This window comes from Boleophthalmus pectinirostris, unplaced genomic scaffold (assembly GCF_026225935.1).
Source record: "Boleophthalmus pectinirostris isolate CB_2022bp ecotype Guang Dong unplaced genomic scaffold, ASM2622593v1 HiC_scaffold_16, whole genome shotgun sequence".
Lineage (NCBI taxonomy): Eukaryota > Metazoa > Chordata > Actinopteri > Gobiiformes > Gobiidae > Boleophthalmus > Boleophthalmus pectinirostris.
This window is the reverse complement of record NW_026571095.1, coordinates 7,796,497-7,819,868: the sequence shown is the minus strand read 5'-3', so window position 1 is coordinate 7,819,868 and position 23,372 is coordinate 7,796,497. Positions and strand designations below refer to the sequence as shown.

General features: G+C 38.6%; 1 protein-coding gene across 1 annotated transcript in view; it reads left to right on the top strand.

Annotated features, from left to right (window-relative positions):
• The window catches only part of tep1 (telomerase-associated protein 1), a 52,208-nt gene extending 30,411 nt beyond the window's left edge, over nucleotides 1-21,797 (top strand). The window contains 33 exon segments of the mRNA XM_055151506.1: nucleotides 710-951; nucleotides 1,390-1,531; nucleotides 2,490-2,669; nucleotides 3,294-3,386; nucleotides 3,493-3,628; nucleotides 4,264-4,423; nucleotides 4,628-4,761; nucleotides 4,862-4,950; nucleotides 5,271-5,385; nucleotides 6,115-6,322; nucleotides 6,577-6,697; nucleotides 7,165-7,289; nucleotides 7,374-7,473; nucleotides 7,660-7,815; nucleotides 8,839-9,048; nucleotides 10,543-10,599; nucleotides 10,670-10,799; nucleotides 11,249-11,569; nucleotides 12,247-12,392; nucleotides 12,796-12,900; nucleotides 12,981-13,085; nucleotides 13,430-13,553; nucleotides 13,864-13,946; nucleotides 14,284-14,410; nucleotides 15,101-15,231; nucleotides 15,381-15,499; nucleotides 16,693-16,839; nucleotides 17,436-17,535; nucleotides 17,673-17,772; nucleotides 17,872-17,954; nucleotides 19,000-19,065; nucleotides 19,067-19,105; nucleotides 19,982-21,797. Coding sequence (XP_055007481.1) covers nucleotides 710-951; nucleotides 1,390-1,531; nucleotides 2,490-2,669; nucleotides 3,294-3,386; nucleotides 3,493-3,628; nucleotides 4,264-4,423; nucleotides 4,628-4,761; nucleotides 4,862-4,950; nucleotides 5,271-5,385; nucleotides 6,115-6,322; nucleotides 6,577-6,697; nucleotides 7,165-7,289; nucleotides 7,374-7,473; nucleotides 7,660-7,815; nucleotides 8,839-9,048; nucleotides 10,543-10,599; nucleotides 10,670-10,799; nucleotides 11,249-11,569; nucleotides 12,247-12,392; nucleotides 12,796-12,900; nucleotides 12,981-13,085; nucleotides 13,430-13,553; nucleotides 13,864-13,946; nucleotides 14,284-14,410; nucleotides 15,101-15,231; nucleotides 15,381-15,499; nucleotides 16,693-16,839; nucleotides 17,436-17,535; nucleotides 17,673-17,772; nucleotides 17,872-17,954; nucleotides 19,000-19,065; nucleotides 19,067-19,105; nucleotides 19,982-20,101 — 4,314 coding nt within the window. The 3' untranslated portion in view covers nucleotides 20,102-21,797.
• Nucleotides 21,798-23,372: the final 1,575 nt, after the last annotated feature.

Sequence of the window (23,372 nt, the reverse complement as noted above, 5' to 3'; positions counted from 1 at the left end):
AGAGCAGATTTAAACCACAAAAACTGTTCTAAATCTATCGTACTGTTAAAAAGTCATGAGTTGCAATAAATAAACAGCAGAATGAAACACTCTAGCACTTAGTTTGCATCTGTATTGAGTCATAGAAGTTATTAATTCAATCTTTTATGGCTTAAATGTTTTAATATAGCCAAAAAAAGAACCAACAATTACCCAGTAGTGCAAAGAAACTGTACACATGATAAATACTGATAGAAAAAAATATTGTTCCAGCTTTCTTATATTGACCGATAAGTATATGCTGTAGCAATTATCGTGAGAGGCCTAGTGTATTTCTTTTTAAAATCTCTTATTGTGCAAGAAAGTTTTTGGAAAGTTGTAAAGTTAGTCAAAGTTATAAGTATACAATGTTAAATACCAAAAGTAAGAAAAAGCCCGAAAAATGCATTACAAACACTTTAAAAGAGCCCATATTGTGCTATTTTCTGATCTATGTTATAATGTTTTTCCCCCCACAACATTCTAACTTGACTTAAAGCTCACAAGAGTCCATTTTGAGCAATATAAGATCTTTAAGTTAAAAAAGGAAAGTACATAAGGTTGATAAATTGTCCAGGAATGGGAATACTGTATAATAATTTATACCTCACGTGAATTAGAAATAAGGAATAACTAGTAGTTTTAGTAGTACTTAAATATATTGTAGACATACCATATATATTTTTCTCAGGCCGCATTGGGACATGCTCTGAAAACTACAAAGATGAAGCCAAAGCATGAGGTCAGTTCCTACTCTGCGGCAGCCAACAAATCAGCTCGCTCCGTGGACAAAACAACACGTGATGTCATCTCCTACTCGACCTCCGCCAGCCAGTCAGCTTGCTCCGTGGAAAACCTGCTTCGATTCCTCATTAAAGGTTTGAGGAAAAGTAACGAAACTGAGGATGAAATGCCATTGCCCCAATCGTACGAGTAAGTGTGGATACTGTTTCTGTTTTGGTACTGTTTCATTTTAGGTATATTAAAGCTTTCCTGTGTAACTTTTCCGATGGAAGCATCCATGGAGTAGGGTTGTCAAATGTATCAAAAATTAGATCCTAATACTTTCCATATTAAATTGTACTTTCTTTTATATTACCAGGTCTTATATCTGTGTAATGCCTCACTCGTACATGCAGGTTCCATAGTGGTCCATCTGTCCTGTGAATGTGGCTTTTTTTAGTATCAATACCTGTTCGAATGAGTATCTAGTTTCAGTACTAGTTTTAGTATCAATAATATCAGATTTTCAATACCTACTTCATAGAGAGGCAGATGGTGCACCCTCCACCAGAAAAGTTACACGGTGCTCTTTAAAATATGACTCTTCAGACTCCAGTAAATAATAAAATGTCCTTTGTTTTATTTCAGGGAGCTGGTGACTCAGTTTCACTCAGTTTTAAGTCAGATTCAGAAAAACTCTCCTTTGGTGATTCTCGTGGATGGAGTCGATCTTCTTCAGGACGGCAGCGGTCACATCATCTCTGACTGGATCCCACAGCACCTCCCACAGGTTGCAACCATGTACTGTTTTAGGGCTGTAGTTTTTAAGTTGTTAAGTCAATTAAGCGATCGATGGTAGGGATGCACTAATTTGGGTTTTTCTGTTCTGATACTGAGGAGGATACTTTGGCTTTAAGTATCTACTGATACCTGATATGAGCTGCTACCAGGGCAGAGTCTGAAAATATAATTTATTTCCATTAAACACAAACTGCATAAGGTAAAAAAAAATATCGAAATATGTTTTGTAGCTGTTATTTATAATTTAAAGTACAATATTAAAGAACAGCCTTGTAAAAATACAAGTTTAATATTATGAAACGTTTTAGGCCAACACTGGCTGGTAAATTGTCTTCTTACACCATATAGACTAAAATGGGATATTGGCTGGACCAGTATCTTGGAGCCCGATATCCGATCCACCAAAATATTCAGTATCATTGTCGATATCTGATACCAGTATCGTATGTTGATGGAGTCTTATTTGACCAAAATTTGTATTAGTCGAGTAGACGCTGTAGTCCCTCATTCCTTCAGGAGTGGTTCAATATAGAGACTATTTCATTGATGATCATCTGGACACGCGATCCAGATGTTTCAACTCCATCCAGTAGCCATTTCAATTTGATGGAACACTGGGAATTTTGTCCTAACCTGAGCTGAGTCCATCTCTAAATAGGGAAGTTTTAGAGTGAAACAAAGGTAAAGGCAGGGCAGTTTCACTGTGTTTTTTAAATGATTATTGTGGGATCGGAATTGATATTGAGTATCAGGTCTAGTGCTTAGTATTAAGACTCAAGTATTTAAGTTTGAAATGTTTTATCACTAACACTAACATGCTCACAAATTAATAAAAAAGAATCTTGACTGCTAAAATTCTTTAAGCTGTAATGGTAAAGTATATTACTTCATTACTCACAGTCTGATTTATAAAGTTGATGTCCCTCGTCTGTATTGTGTATTTTCAGGGAGTGTGTCTGGTTCTTAGCGTCCCGACCTCCTCTTCACTCCTTCAGACTCTGGTGAAGAAAAAGGCCTCTCTGCTGTTCACTCTGGCTCCTCTCACCATGGACGACCGCAAACAGATCGTCCAGAAACGACTCGACACCTTTGGGAAGAAACTGAGCGACTCTGCCTTCAACAACCAGGTACAAGGTCTATTCTACTACTAATGTAAACTGCAAGAGAAAAACTGGTCTTAACTAAACGTAGAGGCTAGTGCTTGCCTGGGATGCAGAATTAATACTTTGCTGCTGATGTCATCAACCTTCCCTCAGACTGTGATGCTAACTGTAGACACTGCTCTATCTGAAGCTCTGGTACTCAAGTTAGACTTTAATCTAAACTGGAGCTACAACAGAGCTGATTTGTGGTGTTAAACAAGTCTCTCTCAAATAAAAGTACAGTCACAAACTAGCTAGCATAAGCCAAAGGTTTTTCACTTAGTCACTGTTACCTTTTTGCAGAAAATGAAACACCACAACAGGACCATGAACACTCCAGAAAATGTGTTGTTTAAATCCATTTTGTATTTTTTTTCATTTTTCAGACCATTTTAAAACTTTTTGGCAGTGTTTTCTAATGTGTGCATTGTGTCACTGCTCAAAATTCCATCTTAAACATACAGGCAGAGCACACCCAGCCTGATGTCACTGCAAAGTATCAATTTACCAAGAAATAGTAAAGTGAAAAGTTAGATTCAGCTACCAGCTCACTCCATGTTGTCTCATTATTATTATCCTTTATTGTAACATGATAATTGTGTGCGCTAGGTCCAGACTCTGATCATGAAGAAGGGAGCGGTGAGCCCTCTGTACCTGCACTTGGCCTGTGAAGACCTCAGGAACTTTGCTTCATTTGATAAAGTACAGCTTAACTTCTTCTTCTATGTCCTCAAACAACATCATTTTTAAATGATTGTCTATTGATGCATATTTTGTGTTTTTCCCTTCTCATATTCTCCTGTTTTAGTTGAAGGACAGCCTGCAGATGTTGCCTCAGTCTCTGCCTCAGTTGGTCCAGTTCAGTTTGGATCGACTCTGCTCCGAGTTCAGAGGGATCCAGGGGCTGCCCTGGGCTTTGGCTGCTCTCACCCTCAGCTCCATTGGTACAAGCTCAAAATGTTTAATCTGCTTTCAAATTATACTATAATTATTTTTTCACCCAAAAGCAGTAGTCTTTTTGCTAGTTATTTTGTCTCCTATTTAACCTTCCTGGTGGGGAGTCTGCTATCCACTTGTCTCCATGGAGATGTAATTGCTTTTTGTGGAATGTTCCAGAGTATGTCATTGAGTTGGTTTGTGTTTATTGCTCAAAAATACCTTAAAAAACATGGATTACTGCTATGATTGGGGCCATATGCACAGATCTGACTTGTAACTTGCCGTGGTGTCTCATGTCGCCTGCTTGTCTCCATGGAGATAGATGCATTTAATGCTATACTCCATGCATCCATTCCATGCATCCATTCCATGCAGACCAGTAGTCCATGGTACTAGTAGTTCTTATAATTTAATTTGACCTTCACTCAGAAGCTATCTTCTTGTAGCTGCGCTGATAATTAGAAATTTCAACATTTTGAATTCACCTTTGTTACCAGCAGAGGGCGACAGGCACTAGCTCTGTATTCTTAAAACAGTGAAAAGGCCAGACATTTAAATTTTCAAGATGTTTATTAGATTCAGATTTTGAGTGGTAGATTTTTTAATATTATCAATGACATGAATTCTACCTTCTTCACAGGACTGAAGGAGAGAGAGCTGTATGCTGTCCTGAACATCTGTAATGACCTTTATACAACACAGGGGACGCTCTCCTGGGACAGTGCTCTGGACCTGAGCAGGAAACCCAGAGGAAGAGTCCCACTGGCCAATTTCACTCGCATAGTTCACAGTCTGCATAGGTACAGCCATAAATATAACCATAATATCTCAACAAAAACATGCCTGAAGAGGTTTCATATATCATCCGTGCATGTCTGAGTAATGTAGTGATCTCTCCTGGGCCCTATTCAAACCCTCCTTACAAGGCAGCAATTATTGATTATATTGTGAGCCTTTATAGATTATATAGTATTTTTAGTGCATATAATTATTTCTTTTTTCAGTCTGATTGGCTCCTCAAACTGCTCTGACACAAATGACCTTGTGGTTCTGTCCAACCCTGAAGTGAGACGAGCTTTTGAAGAGTTTTTCCTCCCGACAGAAACTGACCGCCGCAGAGCCAACCTCGTACTTGCTGGTATAAAACACAGGGTTATTTTTTAAACAGTAAAAATTTGTCACATGTAAAAATGTCTGTATATTTTAAGCTGTTTTTAAAAATTTGGATGTTTCTGCAGCTCATCTGTGGACCTCAGCTGATCCGATGGGGGCTGACACTTTCCTTCACTGTGAGGCCTCTGCTGTCATGCAGCTCCCACACTGCCTGGTTTGTCAAATATTTAAAATGGTCTGGCTTTTAAGTCTAGCTCTTTCTTAAACATTACCTACTTATGTCTCTAGATATCAGTTAAAGGTGTACTATGTATCTTATTTGGTGGAGAGTCCACCATTTGCTTGTCTACATGCAGAGTCTATAACTTTGCCTGGAATGTTCTATGTAAGGCACTGAACATTATGCATCTCCATGGAGACAAGTGTGTCTCGCATCCAGGCCAAGTTGCATTTCAGATGTGTGGAGATGCGAGCCTCTTCACATTAAGAATACATTTGTAGAGACCGCCCATTGATTTGTGTTTGTTTCTTTAGATGCAGTGTAATCAGAAGGACCCTTTAAAGTCCCTTCTCTCCAGTTACTACTTCATCTTTGCCAACGTGCGCCATGGACTTCTGCATCACGTCCTCAAGATCTACAACTCATTCAGTGAGTAATGCATTTAGCAGCCACACTTCTGTCAATCTGCCCCAGGGCAGCTGTGACTACAGAAGTATCTTTGAAATCTTTGAAATATTTTAAAGTAACTATCGGTGCTGATATGTATTATCTTGAAAAGGGAAAAGGGGGCAGATAACATAAGATGGCTCTTCTTTCTGCTCCTTTTCATTCATTTCTTGTATGTTTCATGTTGTGACACTGTTGATGTCTTTTTATACTTTATGAAATAAATAAATTTATCAATTAATTAATAAATCTTATCACTGCACTGTCTGGTCTGAATCCTGTTGCTATTGCCCGGTTAACCGGTGATTCAGGCTAATCAAAAAACAACCAAAACAAACATAGTGCCACCGACTGACAAATTTTAGCCTATTTCAGCAGAAACACAAACTATTTTGTATTTGAAAAAGATTACATTTGTGGAGAGAACGATGGATTTAACAAATGCTCAATTTTTTTGGCTTCTTCTGCTGTTGTAATGCTCCAACCAATCAAATTCAAATATTTCTCTCAGCTTTCACTCTTTTGCTGATCACTTTCACTAGGAGTCATTCCAGATTGATAAATGTGTAGGACTCAATTCAGAGTCCTGCACATCCAGAGCCAGAGATGTTTGGCTTTAATATCTAGATTAGTATAACCACTCGAGCTGTATTTCAGACTTTTCAAAAACAAATGGACTAATTGTAGTACTTGTGTATCTCTGGTCTCTAGACTCTTCAGATGAGGTTGTGATGGATTGCCTGATGTTTCTGGAACGTCACTCCTCTTTGCTCTCATCTTGGCCGGCGCTTTTTGTTCAACAAGCTCTGAACGAGAAGCCTGAATCCTCTGCACACATCTGGGCCCAAAGCATGATGGGAAAAGGAGGAGTCCGGGCTGTGAAGTGGCTCAACAACACTGAAAGTAACCAGGACATGGGGTGAGGAACATCATATAGTTGCATAGTTATAGGTATAGTGGTGTTGATACTTTGCAGTGACAAAAGGTGGTTAGGAACAAGAAGATACCAGCTTAGATTTCTGGTGAGCATGTGACTCTGGGGCTGCATTCAGGTAAAATACAGCATCACAGACACAAAAACAGTTTACCCCACAGAAAAAAAATATCTGTCTGGAAACTGGATTAAAAGTTGATCATATTCTGTAAATGAATCTCTTTTATATTCTCTGTCAGTGCGCTGGTGTCTTCGTTCTCCTCTGAACTCTCCTGCTTGGTCCTGAGTCCTGATGGACAGATGATGGTGGTGGGGACAGGACGTGGGAGTCTGCACTTCGTCCACACACAAACTGGACAGGTAGGAACTATGGGGACTTATGTGTGTAGATTTAATTAAGATAGCTCAAATGCAGAGGAGGAAAAAAATCCAACATTTAGAAATATCTACAATATAGTGATCAGTATATTGTATAAGACCTGTCTCTTTTTAAGGCAGAGAAGAGATGAAATTCCCTATGGGGTTCAATAAAGTTAGTAGACTTTTTAAGATTTCTATGACAACTTAAAGGTTAACTGCACCTTAACTTTAACGATATATACATCTTAAAATATGCAAGATAAATATAAAGTGAATAAGCCATGTATGTTCAAGCAGCTGTGGCTTCTGAGGTACTACCACAAAGTAACTTCACTAAATTATAAAGCAACCTGACATTAACATTAACATGAACTAAAATATTACAAGCCATAACATTATCATTATTAATCACTGCCAATCTGATAAATTTGGGACTATTGTAAATATTTAAATTTTTGCATTTCCAGGAGGTGCGTTCTCTGGTGAGCAGCTGTGATGGTGTCTCCAGTTGTGTTTTTGTAAAAGACGGACGTTTGGCTTCCACCTCCTTCGACGGGAAAATAGAAATGTGGGACGTGGAGAATGGATGCAGGTTTGAAAAGAACTGATTTTAAAATAATAAAATTCTCAATCTTTATAGTATGTACAATGTATGTTTATATCTTATACTGTATAGGACGGCTGTTGTTGATGGACACAAGAATGCTATAACAGGAAGTGACCTCTCTACAGACAAGAAGCACCTTGCTACTGTGTCTCTGGACTCCATGTTAAAAGTTAGTCCTATATCTTAATTTAAACCAGAGTAATCACTATTTGCAGCCCTAATGTCGATGATCTTGCTAAAACAATTAAAAATCTACTTTAAATGAACTGGCTTGAAAGTAAATGGTTGAAAGATATAAATATAGTGTAGGATAAAGTGGGCCAGACTTATTCCTCATGTCCCTGTCTGTATCCAGGTGTGGAGTGCCTCTAAAGGGGAGCAGGTGGCCTTTATGCACAGCACCTGCCCCATGAACTGCGTGACCTTTGACCCGGAAGGACACGCCCTCGCCGTCGGCTGTTGGAACGGCAACGTCACCGTGTGGAATTGGCTCCAGAACACAACCATCGCAGTGAGTGAAACACCATTGCTAAACGGCATGAATTAAAGTACAGTTCTTAAAATGGTGTTCTGGCATTCTAAAATGCATATGATTCATTATTTTCTTAGTTTATCTGTTCATATTTCAGTCTTTTATCAAATATGATTACACATCTATGGGATATTAACTGCTACATAACCTATTTAGATCACTGTGTTACCTTTTAGTGTTTTTAAAATGCTATATTTGCGGAAAACAATATATTAATATGCTATATTTACATTTCGTTTTTGATGCTATGAGTCCCCCCTCACTGAGCCCCCTTCAGAGCACTAACACATTACAGTCAGAAAGATCAATAGATTGCTCACACGTGCATGGATGCCATCTAAAACCTCTTCAGGCATGTTTTTGATGAGGGAACAACATTGCAACATGGTAGAAAGCTCCAAAAAGTCAATTTTGCATAATATATCCTCTCTAATGCTTTTGGATGTGTTCAAAAAGTAAAACAAATAAAAGGTGAATAGGTGGTTTTCAGACTTGAATATGCTGACTTCACTCTCCCAAATGGGGGGGCAAGAGCCAGATTTTTAGCTACGGTTGAATTTCTTATACACCACTCTTCATATTTAATCTGATGGTTTCTTTCTCCTCAGTCCTTGGTTGGTCATGGCCCCTCACTGCACAGTGGTTTCAGCTACCTTTTTCATTTAGTTCAGTAGAGATTGGCAATTGCAGTCCTGAAATGATCCAAATGATTCTAGTGAAGGTGTATAAAGTTTAAAAACAGTAGAACACTTCCTGCATTACCACATGGCATCACAAGGTTGAACAGAGTGTTTTCTGTTTGAGAGAATTACTCAGCCAAAATCTGCAAGGTTTGTGTGTTAAATATGTGTGAATGAAACAAAACACAAGTCCAGGTCTGTTTGTGATGAGGAAACAACATTAGAACATTAATCAAAAAAGCATAATATGTGCCCAGTTATAATAAAATACTGTAATTATTGTGAAAGTAAGTAAGTATTTTATGTCCTCCTCTCTCCTCAGTCCCTGGTTGGTCATGGGCGCTCGGTGCACAGTGTGGCCTTCTCCTCCTCCTCTCTGCTCTGCTCGGGGTCAGTCTCTGGGGAGGTCCGGGTCTGGTCCGTGTTCAGTGCTTCGTGTGTGGGATGTTTTCAGGCTCACACCGGCTCCACGGAAGCTCTGACCTTCATCGACAACGGGAGGAAGCTGTTGACCGCTGGGGCTGACCACATGGTGAGAGAGGACGCTTAAAGGAGCGCTATGGCACTTTTTATAAACGCTCCACCACCTGCTTGCCTCCATGGAGCTTTTATTGCTTTGTAGAGAATTTCTGCACTATGCATGGATTTCAAAATGATGAAAAATTAGCACTGCTGCCATAGCCATTCATAATTTCAAATATTATATCTTTAGAATTAAGATATGAATAATTAAATGTTGCATAGAATATGAAGCAGAAACCCATGAATAGCATTAAACATACAATAGCATTAAACACAACATGTATTAATTTCATTTTCATTCTTGTCGTGAGCGGGTCACCTCTCCACTGATTTGACCTGTAACCTGGCCCATGGAGACTAAAAGAAATCATAATATACATAAATGTATTTAATTAATTAATTAATGGACATTAGTTTCCTCATAGCTGGTTAGCCTTGTTTCTAACAGTTTATGGGAAAACGAATAGGAAATTTACTTCTGAAACTGCTGCAGCCTTCAAGGTTGGTGAGACTAATGAGCTCCAGTTTATTTTATTTATTTGAGAAAAGTGCATATTAAAGGGACAGTCCTGAATTTTGGACATAGGACCTCATTTCCTAGTTAGCCAGAGTGTTGGAGACGTCCAGTCCTCGTATGTGCAGAGGTCACTGGTGCTAGGCTAGTGCATGTCAATGGCCATAGTTATCCTGCCACTAAAAACAGTCTTACCCACTCCACAAAACACCCGAAGCAAATATATTATTACGCCAGACTATCGATGTGAATGTCTGTGTTGATAGAATAATGTTTGAAATAAAACTAACCTCTCATCTCATGAATCGTCGCATGTTGAGGGACTATTTTCTCATATACAGTATTAGTCTGCCGCTCCCAAGCTTTCTATCAAGAAGTACAACTCGCTGCTGCTGCTGCTCAGACATAAATCATTCAAATGCAAGGTTGGTTTTACTTCTAAAATTATTCTGCAAACATCGACAGTTATAATTGTTTTGCCTCAAGTGTTTTGTGGAGTGGGTAAGACTGTTTTTATTGGCAGGATAACTATGACCATTGACATGCACTAGTCTAGCACCAGCGACCTCTGCAAATACAAGGACTGGATGGAATATTTAAAAAAGTGTCTCCACACGTCTCCAACACTCTGGCTAACTAGGAAATGAGGCCCTATGTCCAAAATTCCGAACTGTCCCTTTAATGAAGATAGTCTTGGGCTACTTTCATTCTGCAGACCCCTTCCAGGCTGATGTTACAAAAAAACTAAATGTAAACCCACACTATTTACAGAGATTATAAACAGTTAGACAGGACAGGCAAACAAAGACGAGAACAGTGATTACAGCAGCACTTTAGAACAGCCACATGTTAAATAAGAGAGAGTGACATACATTTAGAAATCCTGTTCCACTGTATTGCACTGGTGCCAAATTATTTTAAGAAACACTATCAAATCTAATATGTTCATGTAAAATTCAGTGGCTTCACTTTCTTTAAATCTCTCCTCAGATCCAGCTCTGGTCTGGGGGACTTGGACGATCAGTCAGTACTCTGAAAACTGAAAAGGTAAAGTTTGCTAAATACAAATGTGTGCAAATATTTAAACCTGAATTTTAATGTTGTATTCTCTCCTCAGTTTCTTTGTGAGCCGCCTCAGAAGCGGAGGAAAGCGCCCGACACAGACCCTGCTTTGTGTGTGTCTGTGAGAGGAGACACTGCAGCTGTGGGAACCAAAGAAAGCATCAAACTCTTCACTGTGGACTCAGGTCTGTGTCCATACTATAGTAGTGTCCTTGGGCAAGACACTTCAGCACAATGTTTTTTTCAATGACTTTGATGATGAAAGAAGCTCACTGGTCACAGGTTATTTACAAACAAAATTATACTTCGCTTACCTCAGAATAACAAAATTTAGTGCTTTGCCCATAGAATTTGCAGAAAATGTTTTTCAGTCACTAGTTTATTTTGTAATTCCAGATCCCAGGCAACTAAATATGAGCATTACAAACTAAATTAAAAAAACAAAACACTGTATTTAGTGCTATCAATCAATACAAAATAATCAGATTAATCAGACTTTTGAAATAATCATTCAGAATTCTAGTTCTAGTTTGAAGCATTGTTGCTCATTTTCTTAAATATATAACACTAAATAAAAGACCAAATAGCCATAATTTAAGTTTGGACAATGAAGTATGTGTTATTTTTATTGTAGGAGAAAAGATCTGGACGTCTGATGACCTCCCCTCCTCTGTCCACTGTTTACTCTGGGTCTCTGTTAACTTGGGTCTTGACCAGGATCAGAACCAGGATCAGAACCAGGATCAGAACCAGGATCAGAACCAGGATCAGAACCCCAGGTCTAAGTCCGAGCTGCTGGTCTCAGGAGGACAGGACCGGCTAGTGCGGGTCTGGAGAGAATGTGATGAAGAACAGGGGCTGATGGGAGGTCTGGAGGTGGCGGCTATGTTGGATTCTCACCAGGGTCCAGTGCTTGCTTTGGCTAAAAATGACACTTACCTGGCAACTGCCTCAGGTAAGAAAACAAGCTAATTTATATAGAGGGTTTTGACCATATAAGGCCACTGTTTTTTTGTTTCCTTTTTGGATGGAGTAACAAAGCTACAATGAACAAAATATAAAACAATGATCTATATATGTTATAGTTTTATACTAAATACAAAAGTAGCATAATAACTACTACCCTACACTGCAAAAAAGCTTGGTCAAATTTAAGATATAAACACTTAAACCTTTCAGAAAATTACTTAAAAGTAGTGAAATGATCTGTCCATGCAGCAAGATAATTTTACTTGACTTGAAGTTATCTTAAAATAAACTACCTAGATTAGAATTAATCAGTCTCAGATAACTGTTCATGGGCTGGAAATAATTTTATAGATGCTAAGTTTTAGATAAACATACTTAAAACCAGTTCATGATTAGTGTTCATGGCCTGATCAAATCTGTATCACTGAATCTAAAAACAAGTTAAGTGTTGCAGGGGAAAACTATGGTAAGTGGATTGCAGCTTCTTTGAAACATTTGAGTCACAGAAGAAATATTTGTGATAATTTTTAAGATTATACAACCAATTCAGAACCAGTAAGTAGATAATAAATTTGAAAACAAGATGAATAACCTGATATAAGTTTTAAAATCTTGGCCAGATCAAAGAAATTTGCGGTGTAAATGTTTCTTTCTCTTCTTCAGATGACTGCTCGGTGGCTCTGTGGCTGCTCTCCTCTCTCCTCTCCTCCGTCCCTCCTCACTCCATCCTCAGAGCTCACAGCAGAGGGGTCACCTGCCTCTCCTTCAGTCCAGAGGGAGACCAGCTGCTGTCTGGAGGAAAGGACCAGGTCAGCCACATCACAATATTCTCTGGTTCATTTTATTATATTATTTTATTTCAGACTGTTATGGTGAAATTCCCTGGGGAATGCCCTGGGGAATACTGGAGGGACTATGTCTCTGGGCTGGCCTGGGAACACCTCAGGATCTCCCAGAAGAGCTGGAGGTCATTGCCTAGGCAATGTGGAAGAAGTGTCTTGCCTAAAGACACAACAGCAATATACACTAGTATATCACAGATGCCCCACTGTGTCTCCTGGTTTTCTCAGTGATGGGAGACCATTGGCCCAACATTGTTTAACTTTGCTTAGCTGTATTGTTATTTTCAACTCAGTTATGGAAAAATGCTCTACATTTTATTTCATGTTAAACTAAACATAACCATGATTTAAAACCCTGTGATTTCTTTAGGCTTTGATATTATGGGATGTGAGTTCGACTCCTGTTTTGTCGAAGTCTCTCTTTCACTGCCACAGAGACTGGATCACCGGTTGTGCCTGGACTAAAGACTGTGTGGTACGACAGATTCACCCATGTTCTGATGTTATAATGATGCTTACAGACTTTATATTTAAACATGAGCTCTTCATTTTCAGGTGAGCTCCTCAAACGATGGTCGACTTTGTTTTTGGGATTTAGAAACTGGGAAAAGCATCAAAGAAATCTCCTGGAAGAATCCCCTCACCTCCGTCTGCTGCCAGGTGAGTTCAAGTGAAATAAGGTCACATGCTCTTGCCTCCAAGCTGATTGAATTCCCAGACTAGATATGGCTATTTCATGTGGAGTTTGCATCCTCTGTCTCATGTAATTACGTTCAACAGCTTGTTTTAATTGAATTGAATAAAGTAAACAATTTTATTTTTTTAACATTGTAAGTTTCCTTTACAGTTGTATAGTGCTAAGATAAATGCAGTACAATACTTCTCCTTTGATTAGCTTCTATTTTACATGCATGCATTATAAAGTCTAATAGCTCTGGGTATAATATAATATCTAATTTAATAATAATTTTTAATCTAAATTATTGTTCTTCTGTTATCCCCAGGGTCCGTATGTGGTGGCGGGCTGCTCAGAGGGAGGACTCCATGTTTGGAAGTGGGACTCTGCTGTAGAAATATGCCACATCTCAGCTCATAACCTGTCCATCCACCACTGTGCTCTCATCACTGGTGAATATCAATATTACAAAGACTTTGTGATTTTGAGGTGACATTTATGGTGATGTTTGCTCCCACTGGGTACTGCAGTATTTTTAACGCAGAAGTCAGAGGTCTTGTTCTTTTATTTGATCAGGGACAATGCACATATTGACATCAACCTTTAAAAAAATATATATATATCATGTACCAGGTTTAAGCAAAAAATGACACTTTCCTCTGTTCTTTCATGAAGTTATTTTAGATCAGTATTGTGATTTAACATGTGCACATTTTAACATAATGACCCAAAAGCACAATGTTTCTTTAAATATTTTTATAGATGCCAAAGAGTCAAACCCAGAGGATCTGACTGTGGTGACAGCTTCAGAAGATGGAACAGCTAAAGTCTGGAAACCACTGCAGGTTTGGTTAAGCAGAACTTTATAATGCTGCAATGCTGCTTGGGTGTGAAGAGGTTGTGCAAAATTGTCCTTTTTAGAGCTCAAATAGGTGAAAAAACTGACACACTCAAAAAGTTCAAAATGATTTAAAAGTATTCATTATCTCATGGCAGGTGAAGATAAAACAAGTTTTGTGAGAATATATGCACTCAAACTGAACATTCCTACTTAACTTTTTTGATGGACAAATTTCACAAACATAAAATACTATTCTCATAGCTAATGTGCCAAAGTTTGTTTAAAAGCCATACTATGTTACTTTATTTTCATTATAGATGCGTTAACCTTTACACTTCCAGGTGGAGCACTGCAGCTCATTCCTGGGTCACACTGGAACCATTCGAGGAGTGGTCCCAAAGATGGCGTCTGCTGAGCTGCTCACGGTGTCTGAGGATGGCTCTGTGCGCTGCTGGGACTGGAACATGGGTAAAAAATACACATTCAAGTGTGATACCTTGTGAAAAATGAAACTGAAACTGAAGAAAATGATTGGTATAATAATCCTAAAGCATTATGACCTACAGATGTGACAATAACCGAAATATCCTGACATCACATCGTCAAAAGTCTCACAGTAATATCATGGACCGTCACAATATATAGAATTACATGTTTCTTTGCTTAAATTAATTGTTACAGCAATACAAAAAACAGAGAGAACTACATAGACCGTGATCCTGCTCTGTTTCAGTCCAATTGACATGTTGAAATAACTGTTATTAAGCACTTTTAAGTCTTAATTATTTGGATTTTGATGAGAGAAAAGTAGTGTATTTACAATTTTGTTAGCCTCCACAAAATATTGCAATAAATCTCGTACCGTGAGATGCATGTGGTGAAAATATCGTATCGAGAGATGTGGATAACGTTACATCCCTATTATGACCTGAGTAAATTCTTTCTAAACCATGTCTACCTTTGTAACGCATAAATAAAGTTGTTTTAGATGAATATTGGGATTTCAAGTGATCCACTATACGGTAGACACAAACACAATAGGTCTTTAATATGAAAATATAAAAGATCAACGCTAAGGTGTCCATAAGCTGAGTTTAATACAACATAACCAAGTGTATCCAAATACAGTATTAAGTGTATTTATTTTCTTCTTTTCAGAATCTCCTCCATTCCGAAAAGGCACCGTCACTGCTCTGTGCTTCTATCAGAGAAACGCACTGCTCATCTCCGGGTTTGAGAGCGGTTTACTCGAGTTTTGGTTCAACAGTCGCCTGGTCGGACACAAGCAGGTCAGGAGAGACTGGGAAAATTATCTGAGTATGGGCTTTAGGATTTTATCACAACGTTTGCATTTTTAAATGTTGTGAATGTTCAGTGACTTTTTTAAATTACTGTAGAGCCTTTTTCAGTATTATTTATTAGTATTATTTGGCTCCAGGTTTCTAAAGGGCCAGTGACGGCTCTGTGCTCGATGCCGGATGGACTGGTTGCTGTGGGATACAGAGAGCCTCGTGTGGATGTGTTCAAACTGGTGTGGACCCAAAGCAGCTCTGTGAGGTAAACTGAAAATATGTTTGAAAAAATGCTCTATTATGTTCTTTACTTTATTTAAGTTTATATGACCATCTAGGGAACACTTGTGGCATACAGTATTTAGAAGTAAACAAAGCTCACAATAATTATGAGTTGATAAAGAAAATGTGTGTGTTTGTTGTACCTTCAGATAAGATTATAAAGAAAATGTGTGTATTATTTATTTGATTATTAGTCAAATGTTTTTGCTCTGTGGTATTTTGGCCTTAAAGGTTTTTGACTTTTTCTTGTCTATACATTTTACTTATTGATGCTTTGCCGTGACATCACACTGGGGGTGTTCTGCATTTATATTTATGGCGTAATATTCAACAGCTCCCATGGTGACATCATGCACCCATAAGCAAACACAGCCAAAAAAAACTAAATAGATTTAAACTACACATTTTCAGGAGTCTGTGAAGCGTCCATGGTCCTGGTTTAGGTGTTTCTTTCAACAAAAAGGTGACAGTGACTAACTGAAAAACTGTTGGCGAATGCTAGCTAGCTTGTGACTGTAATGTTATGTGTGAGAGACTTGTTTAGGGTGACCAGACGTACCTATTTACCTGGGACACTCCCAGCTTTGAGCTCTGTGTCCCCTGTTCCAGCAGATTTATCTAAAAAACACTGTTTTGTCCCAGTTTTATACAAGAAATGTCCCAGGTTTCCCTATTTTTGACCAATTTGCTACATGTCAGCAGTAAAGAGGGGCATAAAGTGTCATTTGTTTAGGTAAAATACAGAAAAGTTGCTTAAAAATGACCAAAACACAAAGAAAATGTGACCATACTGACGCACGTTAGTCATGAATGGGCCGAGTGCAGAACAGTTTTCCTTAATTACTCATTCATTTCACAATTTTATTATTACCAATCCACCCACCCCAAACTGGGGGTGTCCCAGTTTTTTTATTTTGAAAATCACCCTAGCCTTGTTTAACAGCACAAATCAGGTCATCTGTCATAGTTCCAGCTAAATCAGTTCTTTCTGGTCAGATTGTGTTGAAATAAAGCTCATATTACTGTCTAACAAAGCCTGAGACAGAGCAGTGCCTTCGGTTAACATGACTCCCCCAGTGAATGTTGATGACATCAGCTGCAAAGTATCAATATTTGAGTAATATTATGGACATGTGGAGGATGTTTTGTGTTTTGTTTTGTTTTTTCTCTTCGCAGCCTGGTGAAGGTGAAGTCTTATGATGTAGAAGAGTGTGTGATCTGCCTGAACTTCTGCTGTTCACTTCTGGGCGTCTCTCAAAATGGATATATTCTAAATGTGTGTTGTCGAGACAAGAATGACCCCTGGTCATCCAGGATCACATAGTCAGTACCAAACCAAACATTATAACAACATGTATTTGTATTAGTTTGTATAAGGTTTAGATTCTGTTTAATTTAAGGGCCCATATCACATTATTTCCTCTTTATTCTAATGTGGTTTCCTCATCACAAACAGACCTGTAGTTGTGTTTTGTTTCATTCAGACGTTTAACACATAAACCCTGCAGATTTATGCTTCTTAGGAGTTCTTCTCTTAAAATGAAAACACTCTTTTCCACCTGGTGATGTCACGTGGTAATACAGGAAGTGCTCCACTGGATTTTAAACTCCACACACCTTCACTAGTATCATTTGTATAATTTCAGCCCTGGAATTGACTATTTCTGCTAAACAAAAAGTAGTAGTGGTAGTTCAAGTTAACAGCTACATTTTACCATCACTTGATGACATCACAAACATTTTGAGTTTTGGGTAATCCTTTATTATTAGACTCTCTGCATCTCCAAACAGAGCACAATTCCAGATATGCGTTTGAGGAGGTTACAGCATTCTAACATAGCTTAAAGCTCACAACAGTCAATTTAGTGTAATCTAGGACTTTTTAAGTATTTTTTCATGATTCTTTTGTGTTTTTGCAGTTGGCACACTAGCACACGTTTCTTGAGTTTGACTCCAAACGATGAGAAAAGTGCCTGGTTGTTGGGAGAAGAGGAGGGAGCACTGAAACTGGGGATTGTGGTGAGTGTTGTGGGTATTTTAGATTTTATCCTGAACAGCAGAGTACAATGTCTCTGCTCTCTTCCTCTCTGCTCTCTGTCTCTCTCTGTCTCTCAAAAGTGAAGGTCTAACCACTCTCCCTCTCTGCTCTGTCACAGTTCTCTCTGGGCCCAAAGTGTGAGCACACCCAGGCCTTTGAAAACCTGCAACTCTTTTCAGACAAAGGAGCCCTCATCACTGCAGCCACTGTCCTCAATGGTACTACACATGTATATCTGTACTGCTCATATCACACAGTGGTTTAGTTTTAGACTCCTTCATAACTATGTCATTTTATGATGTTTTTCTGTCGTTCAGATTTCATCGTTTGTGGAGATGTTAAGGGAAACATGTGGTTTAATCTTCCTCCAGACACTTCCTCCTGGAGCAACCGAAAACCAGTGAGTTCAACCAGAGTATCCTAGAGCATCCTGGATATGTAGACTGGTTGCTATGGTGACTATGGCACAGATATGACAAGGATGTAAACATGTAGATCTTTGCTAATTTAAGGCAACCAAAAAATATAAATACATTCAAGTACGAACATTAGACTGTAGAGCACTGTCACGGTTTCAGTAAAAGGTGTTTTTAACAGTTGAAAAATACGACTCACAGTGTCAGTTTAGTCCAAGAGCATCACAAACAGCCACAGAGGTGAGGCTGCTGTTAAAATGTGGTTGTATTAAAACAGTAGACTGCTTTATTTTGTTTATAGGTATAAAATATTCTTACTTAAACAGTCCTGGTAGAAGTTTGAGTAATTTTGGTCCTTCTCCTACTATATCATTTACTTCAGTTTTCACATGCTCAGTTAAGTACAGGCCACAGTATCCTGGATACTCTCAGGAAAACCCAGTGAGAGTCTCCTTGTTTTTCATATCCTGGAGACTGGTACATCCGGGACACTGAAATCAGGAGACTCAGTTTACATGGACAATAACAAAACCAGGATACTCAAAAAAACAAATCATAACTAGGATACTCGAGTGGACGTCCAAAAGTTTGTTGTTTTTGGTTTTTTCTCCTTTTGGGTGTGTTTATTGCATTAAAAAACTTAGAAAAGCTTGCATCCTTACTCTGAGCAAGCTTGCATTTTCATGTTATACCTTTGACCATAATAATTGCTATTTTTATTGCTACTTAGAATTTATTATGACCATTTTAATATTTTTTTCTCTTTGTTATTAGATTATATTGTGATGAGTGAGATACTGTGTCTAATCGTATGGCAAAAAAATCCACTTTAAGAATGTTTCCCAAGTATGGTTTTAACTTTCTATTTCCATGGAATCACACAGATTACACACTATCACTTTAAATAATAGAAACTGGTTCATTGAGTTCCTGTTCAAATGAATCATCAACATCAACATTGTTAAAAAGTCATTAAAGTTAATTTGACATCATATTTCCCTTAAACAACAGTTTGTTTTTTTATTTCAGGCACACACTGACAGGATTACGGTGCTGAGACTGACTAAAGACACCATCATCTCAGCTTCTCATGACAAAATCGGTGAAAATCTGGGACAGAGGAACCAAGAAACAGGTCAGACCCCATCTACTGTTACGGACAAACTACATCAAAATGATAGAACATTCAAGAGACATATTTAGTCTTAGTCTGTTTACTTTTGGATGCGTGGTACTGCTAAAACTAGTCTGAATGTTTTAAGCATTAACATCTCCACACCCCCACCAGAAAAAGTTTAAGTTTAAGTTTGAAAGGAATGTTTGGATAACTCCCTCTTCCCTTTACTTGAGTGAAATATCTAAACTTGTACCCCATTCTCTCTCTCCCTCTCTCTCCTTCTCTCTCTTTCTCCCTCTCTCTCCTCCTCTTTCTTTCTCTCTCCCTCCCTCTCTCCTCCTCCCTTTCTCTCTCCCTCCCTCCCTCCCTCCCCCTCTTCTCTCTCCTTCTCTCCCTCTTTCTGTCTCTCTTGCTCCCATCTTCTCTCTCTCTCTCTCCTCCTCTCTCTCTTTCTGGCTTTCTCCCTCTCATGCTTTCTCTTTCTCTCCCTCTCTCTGTCTCTTTTACTTTCTCCTTCTCTCTCTCCCTCCCTCCCTCCCTCCCTCTTCTCTCTCTTTTCCTCCCTCGTTCTCTGTATATCTCTTCCTCCCGCTTCTTTCTCTTTCTCTCCCTCTCTCTGTCTACCTTGCCCCTCCTTCTCTCCCTTTTTCTCCCTCTCTCTGTCTCTCTTGCTCCCATCTTCTCTCCTCTCTCTCCTCCTCTCTCTTTCTCTCTCTCTTTCTGACTCTCCCTCTCCCTCCCGCTTCTCTCTTTCTCTCCCTCTCTCTGTCTCTCATCGTCCCTCCTTCATTCTCTCTCTCTCCCTCTTCTCTCTCTTTCTCTCTCCTTCTGCCCCTCTCTCCCTCCCTCTCTCTCCCCTCTCGCTTTCTCTTTCTCCCTCTCCCTCTGTGTCAGTTGGGGATGTTCGTGTGTGGAGCTCCGGTTGTCCTTTTGGAGATCGACCCTGAAGACCAAACTAAATTTGTGTGTGGAGACCGTCTTGGAAACATCTACTTCCTCTCGTGGACACAATAAAGATCTTAACCCTCTGCACAACAATCACTAGTTTAAACACTACAAAAACAACTCTGATTTAGTTAAACCTGCCTGAATGAATCGTGAGTATAGGCGGTGTATATAATGGATATTGAACGTTCCAAACAGGAAGTGGTGCCGTCAACTCTCTAGTTCACTTCCTATTGAAAAATGTAATCGCATTAACCCCTACTAGATGATCCTGTGGTTTTTATTTCGCTTTTTCACTAGAGGTTTATGGGAAAAATGAATGGAGAATTTACTTGTGTGTGTATACGGGACTGTTGTGGAACTAGATCATAGAGCTCATCTTCCTACATTTGAACAGAAATGAAGAGCGACTGAAAGCTGTTAACTGTTTTGTTTACACTGTTCATAAACGGAGTAACCCTGCTTCCTTAAGTAACTCCTTAAATAATTTGCACAACAATATGGAAAATCAGATAAGACTAAAACTAGAACACAACCTACATGGCTCTTAGTGAGGGCCGATGCAGTTTCTCTCCTCTCCTTCCCCTTATCTTCCGTGCTTTGCTTCTTTGTCTTGTCTAGTCTAGTGTCTAGTATCTTATACCAAGAGACTCTCTCCACTCTACTCTCCAAAACTGAATTATTGACGTCCCCAAGTCAGGAATGGTCACAGTCAAGGCCAGCTGGAGTCAACTCGGAGATTACAATAGACACAGAGAGTCTCCCCTGTACCCAACCCCTCGCAGATTTGCACCCCCCGCCTGGTGAGCGGGTCTGTTGTATCCACCACCAATGGCTGCGGGATCCAGATGGCTGCTTACCTACGTTGGGTTAACTCCACACCCCTACCCTACCCAGTTGTGGAAATGTTTGTATTGTGTTTTGACTGTGCTGATATCGAGGAGGTGCTGTTTTCTTGTGTACTCATAGCACACGATAGGAGCATGGTCTGGGGGCACTTCTTTTTTTTTCTCCTCACCCTATTCTCATGTTATGCTGCATGGTTTATTCCTGTTTGCTCCCTGTCTTCCAGTCTGGTCCATGTCTAGTCTCCCCGTGTGATACTGTACTGTGTTTCACCTCAGATGAGGTGACAGATCAGAAATGAAGCTTTTCTGAATGTCTTTAGAATGATCTTGAGCTGGATCAGACCAAGTATAAGAGCACATAGACTAGTATACACACGAAGCACTATGGGACCTACCTGGACCACAAAAGGATTACACACATAGACTACATGGAAAAGATAGTACTTCCTTTTCTAATTTAATGTTGAAAATCACATTCTATTGTCTAAAGAGAGTTTTTTTTTTTTTTATTATAATTGTGGTATCAGAAGTTAAGCAGTGCACTAGTCTACATATCAAGTAACTTTACCAAAGAAACACCGTGTATTCTTATATACTGCGTTATTTTAAGTAGTTCTCGTTAGAAAATAACAAGTGCCTTTAGTTAATATTGCACCTGTAGCAAATCGTGAAAAGGGATTTTTAATGAAATACCAATGAAATTTTAATAATCTTGTTTGCAAAAATGGATAAGTAATGATGCCCCTTCTGTCCAAATGTGGAATAATTTAATGTCTGAGATGATGACTGGTTAAGATGCTGTCTCAATGGCAAATATAATCATTTAAAAAAAATTGAAAATTGCTCTGAACTGTTTGAAACTCTTTTTGTTTGTATAATTTTTAAAAATGCAAAATAAAAATAATATATAAAAAAGATCTTGCTTCTAGTTGAATTGCTTTTACTGGTTTATTGCCTGTAGCTTTTGTTTCTTGTTTCACACACTATTTATGAATTGTTTTAGGGCTACCTGCACTGATCAGTCTGTTTATAAATTAATAAACTGCATTGCTCATAAATGAAACTGCTAAAAATGAAAACTTAAGCATGTTTGGAAAAAAACAAAAACATTAGTCTCGCTACATTTCCAAAACTCAAAATGCTCTGTTCCACCTTGTGATGTCATGAAAGTCTAGTTTTCATGTGAACAGCTCCTTCTACCTTTCAGCAATTCCAGGGCTGAAATCATCCAAATGGGTGTGTGTAAAATCCCTCAGTCGTCCAGGAGCAAAGGAGTCAATTTGTCAACTGGACAAAAGTCCATTCAAATGGAGCACTTCCTGTATCCACATAACATCACGAGTTTTTCAATTTGAGAGAAGAACTCAACTGATAGAACTAATTAATAGAAGTGAAACAGTCCTTGACCAATAATACACAAGCAGATTATACTGACTGCCATCAAAACAAAATGAACCTTTTGTTCATATACAATATACATTCATGTACCAGTACACAGATCTGTTTTTATTTATTTTATATTTTTTCATTCACTCCAAGATAATCTTATAGATTCAGTGAGGTGAATTTAAATAATGCCAAACTGGTTATAGTTTAGACATTACTGTGCAGGGTTGTATATAGTTTTGTTTGTATCAGAATTTTGTCAGCTGAATTTAAGTGTTTGTAGCACACACAATGTCCCTGACCTATGGGAGAGCTAGAAGAGAGGTTTGCAATCGCCTTGGTAAGAATTGAGATCATCTTATTGCTTGTTTCATTTTGAACGGTATTTTTCGTGGCGAGGATGTTGAGTTAATACAATAACACGTAATAATAAGGCCCAACTTTTAACAACAACTAACGTTAGCTAACCAAACAAAACTTAATTTTCTTTTCCCCGGATGACAGCCCTTCTGCTGAGTGTCAGAAATACTTGACTTGAGTATCTGATTTCTGTAGTGAATCAGATCTATATCTAAAAAGTGTGTTCATTTTTATGCCTGACTTGTCCTGTGCGACAGTCATCACTTTGTCTCTTTTTCTAGCTATTGGAGTTCCAATTTTAGCCAGCAGAGGTCACTGTGCACCAGTACTTTTTCTGATGTACGTCGTATTGTTTCCTCATCACAAACAGACCTGGAGTTTAATTTTGTTCATTCACACATGTTTAACACACAAACCCTGTAAATTTAGGCTGAGTTCTTCCCTCTGTTCCGTCTTTTGATGTCATGTGGTAATACAGGAAGTGCTCCACTGTGTTTTTAAACTCCTATACACCTTCACTAGAATCATTTGGATAATTTCAGGCTTGGAATTGCTCATCTTTACTAAACAACAGGTAGATGTCATGCCACTTCATGACATCACAAGATAGAACAAAGTATTTTGAGCTTTGGAGATAATAATAAAGGGTTATAACGTGTGAATGAAAAAAAAAACACACACCTCCAGGTCTGCTTTTGAGGAAGTAAAAAATATAAGCATGACTTAAAGCTCTTAAGGACCACAGA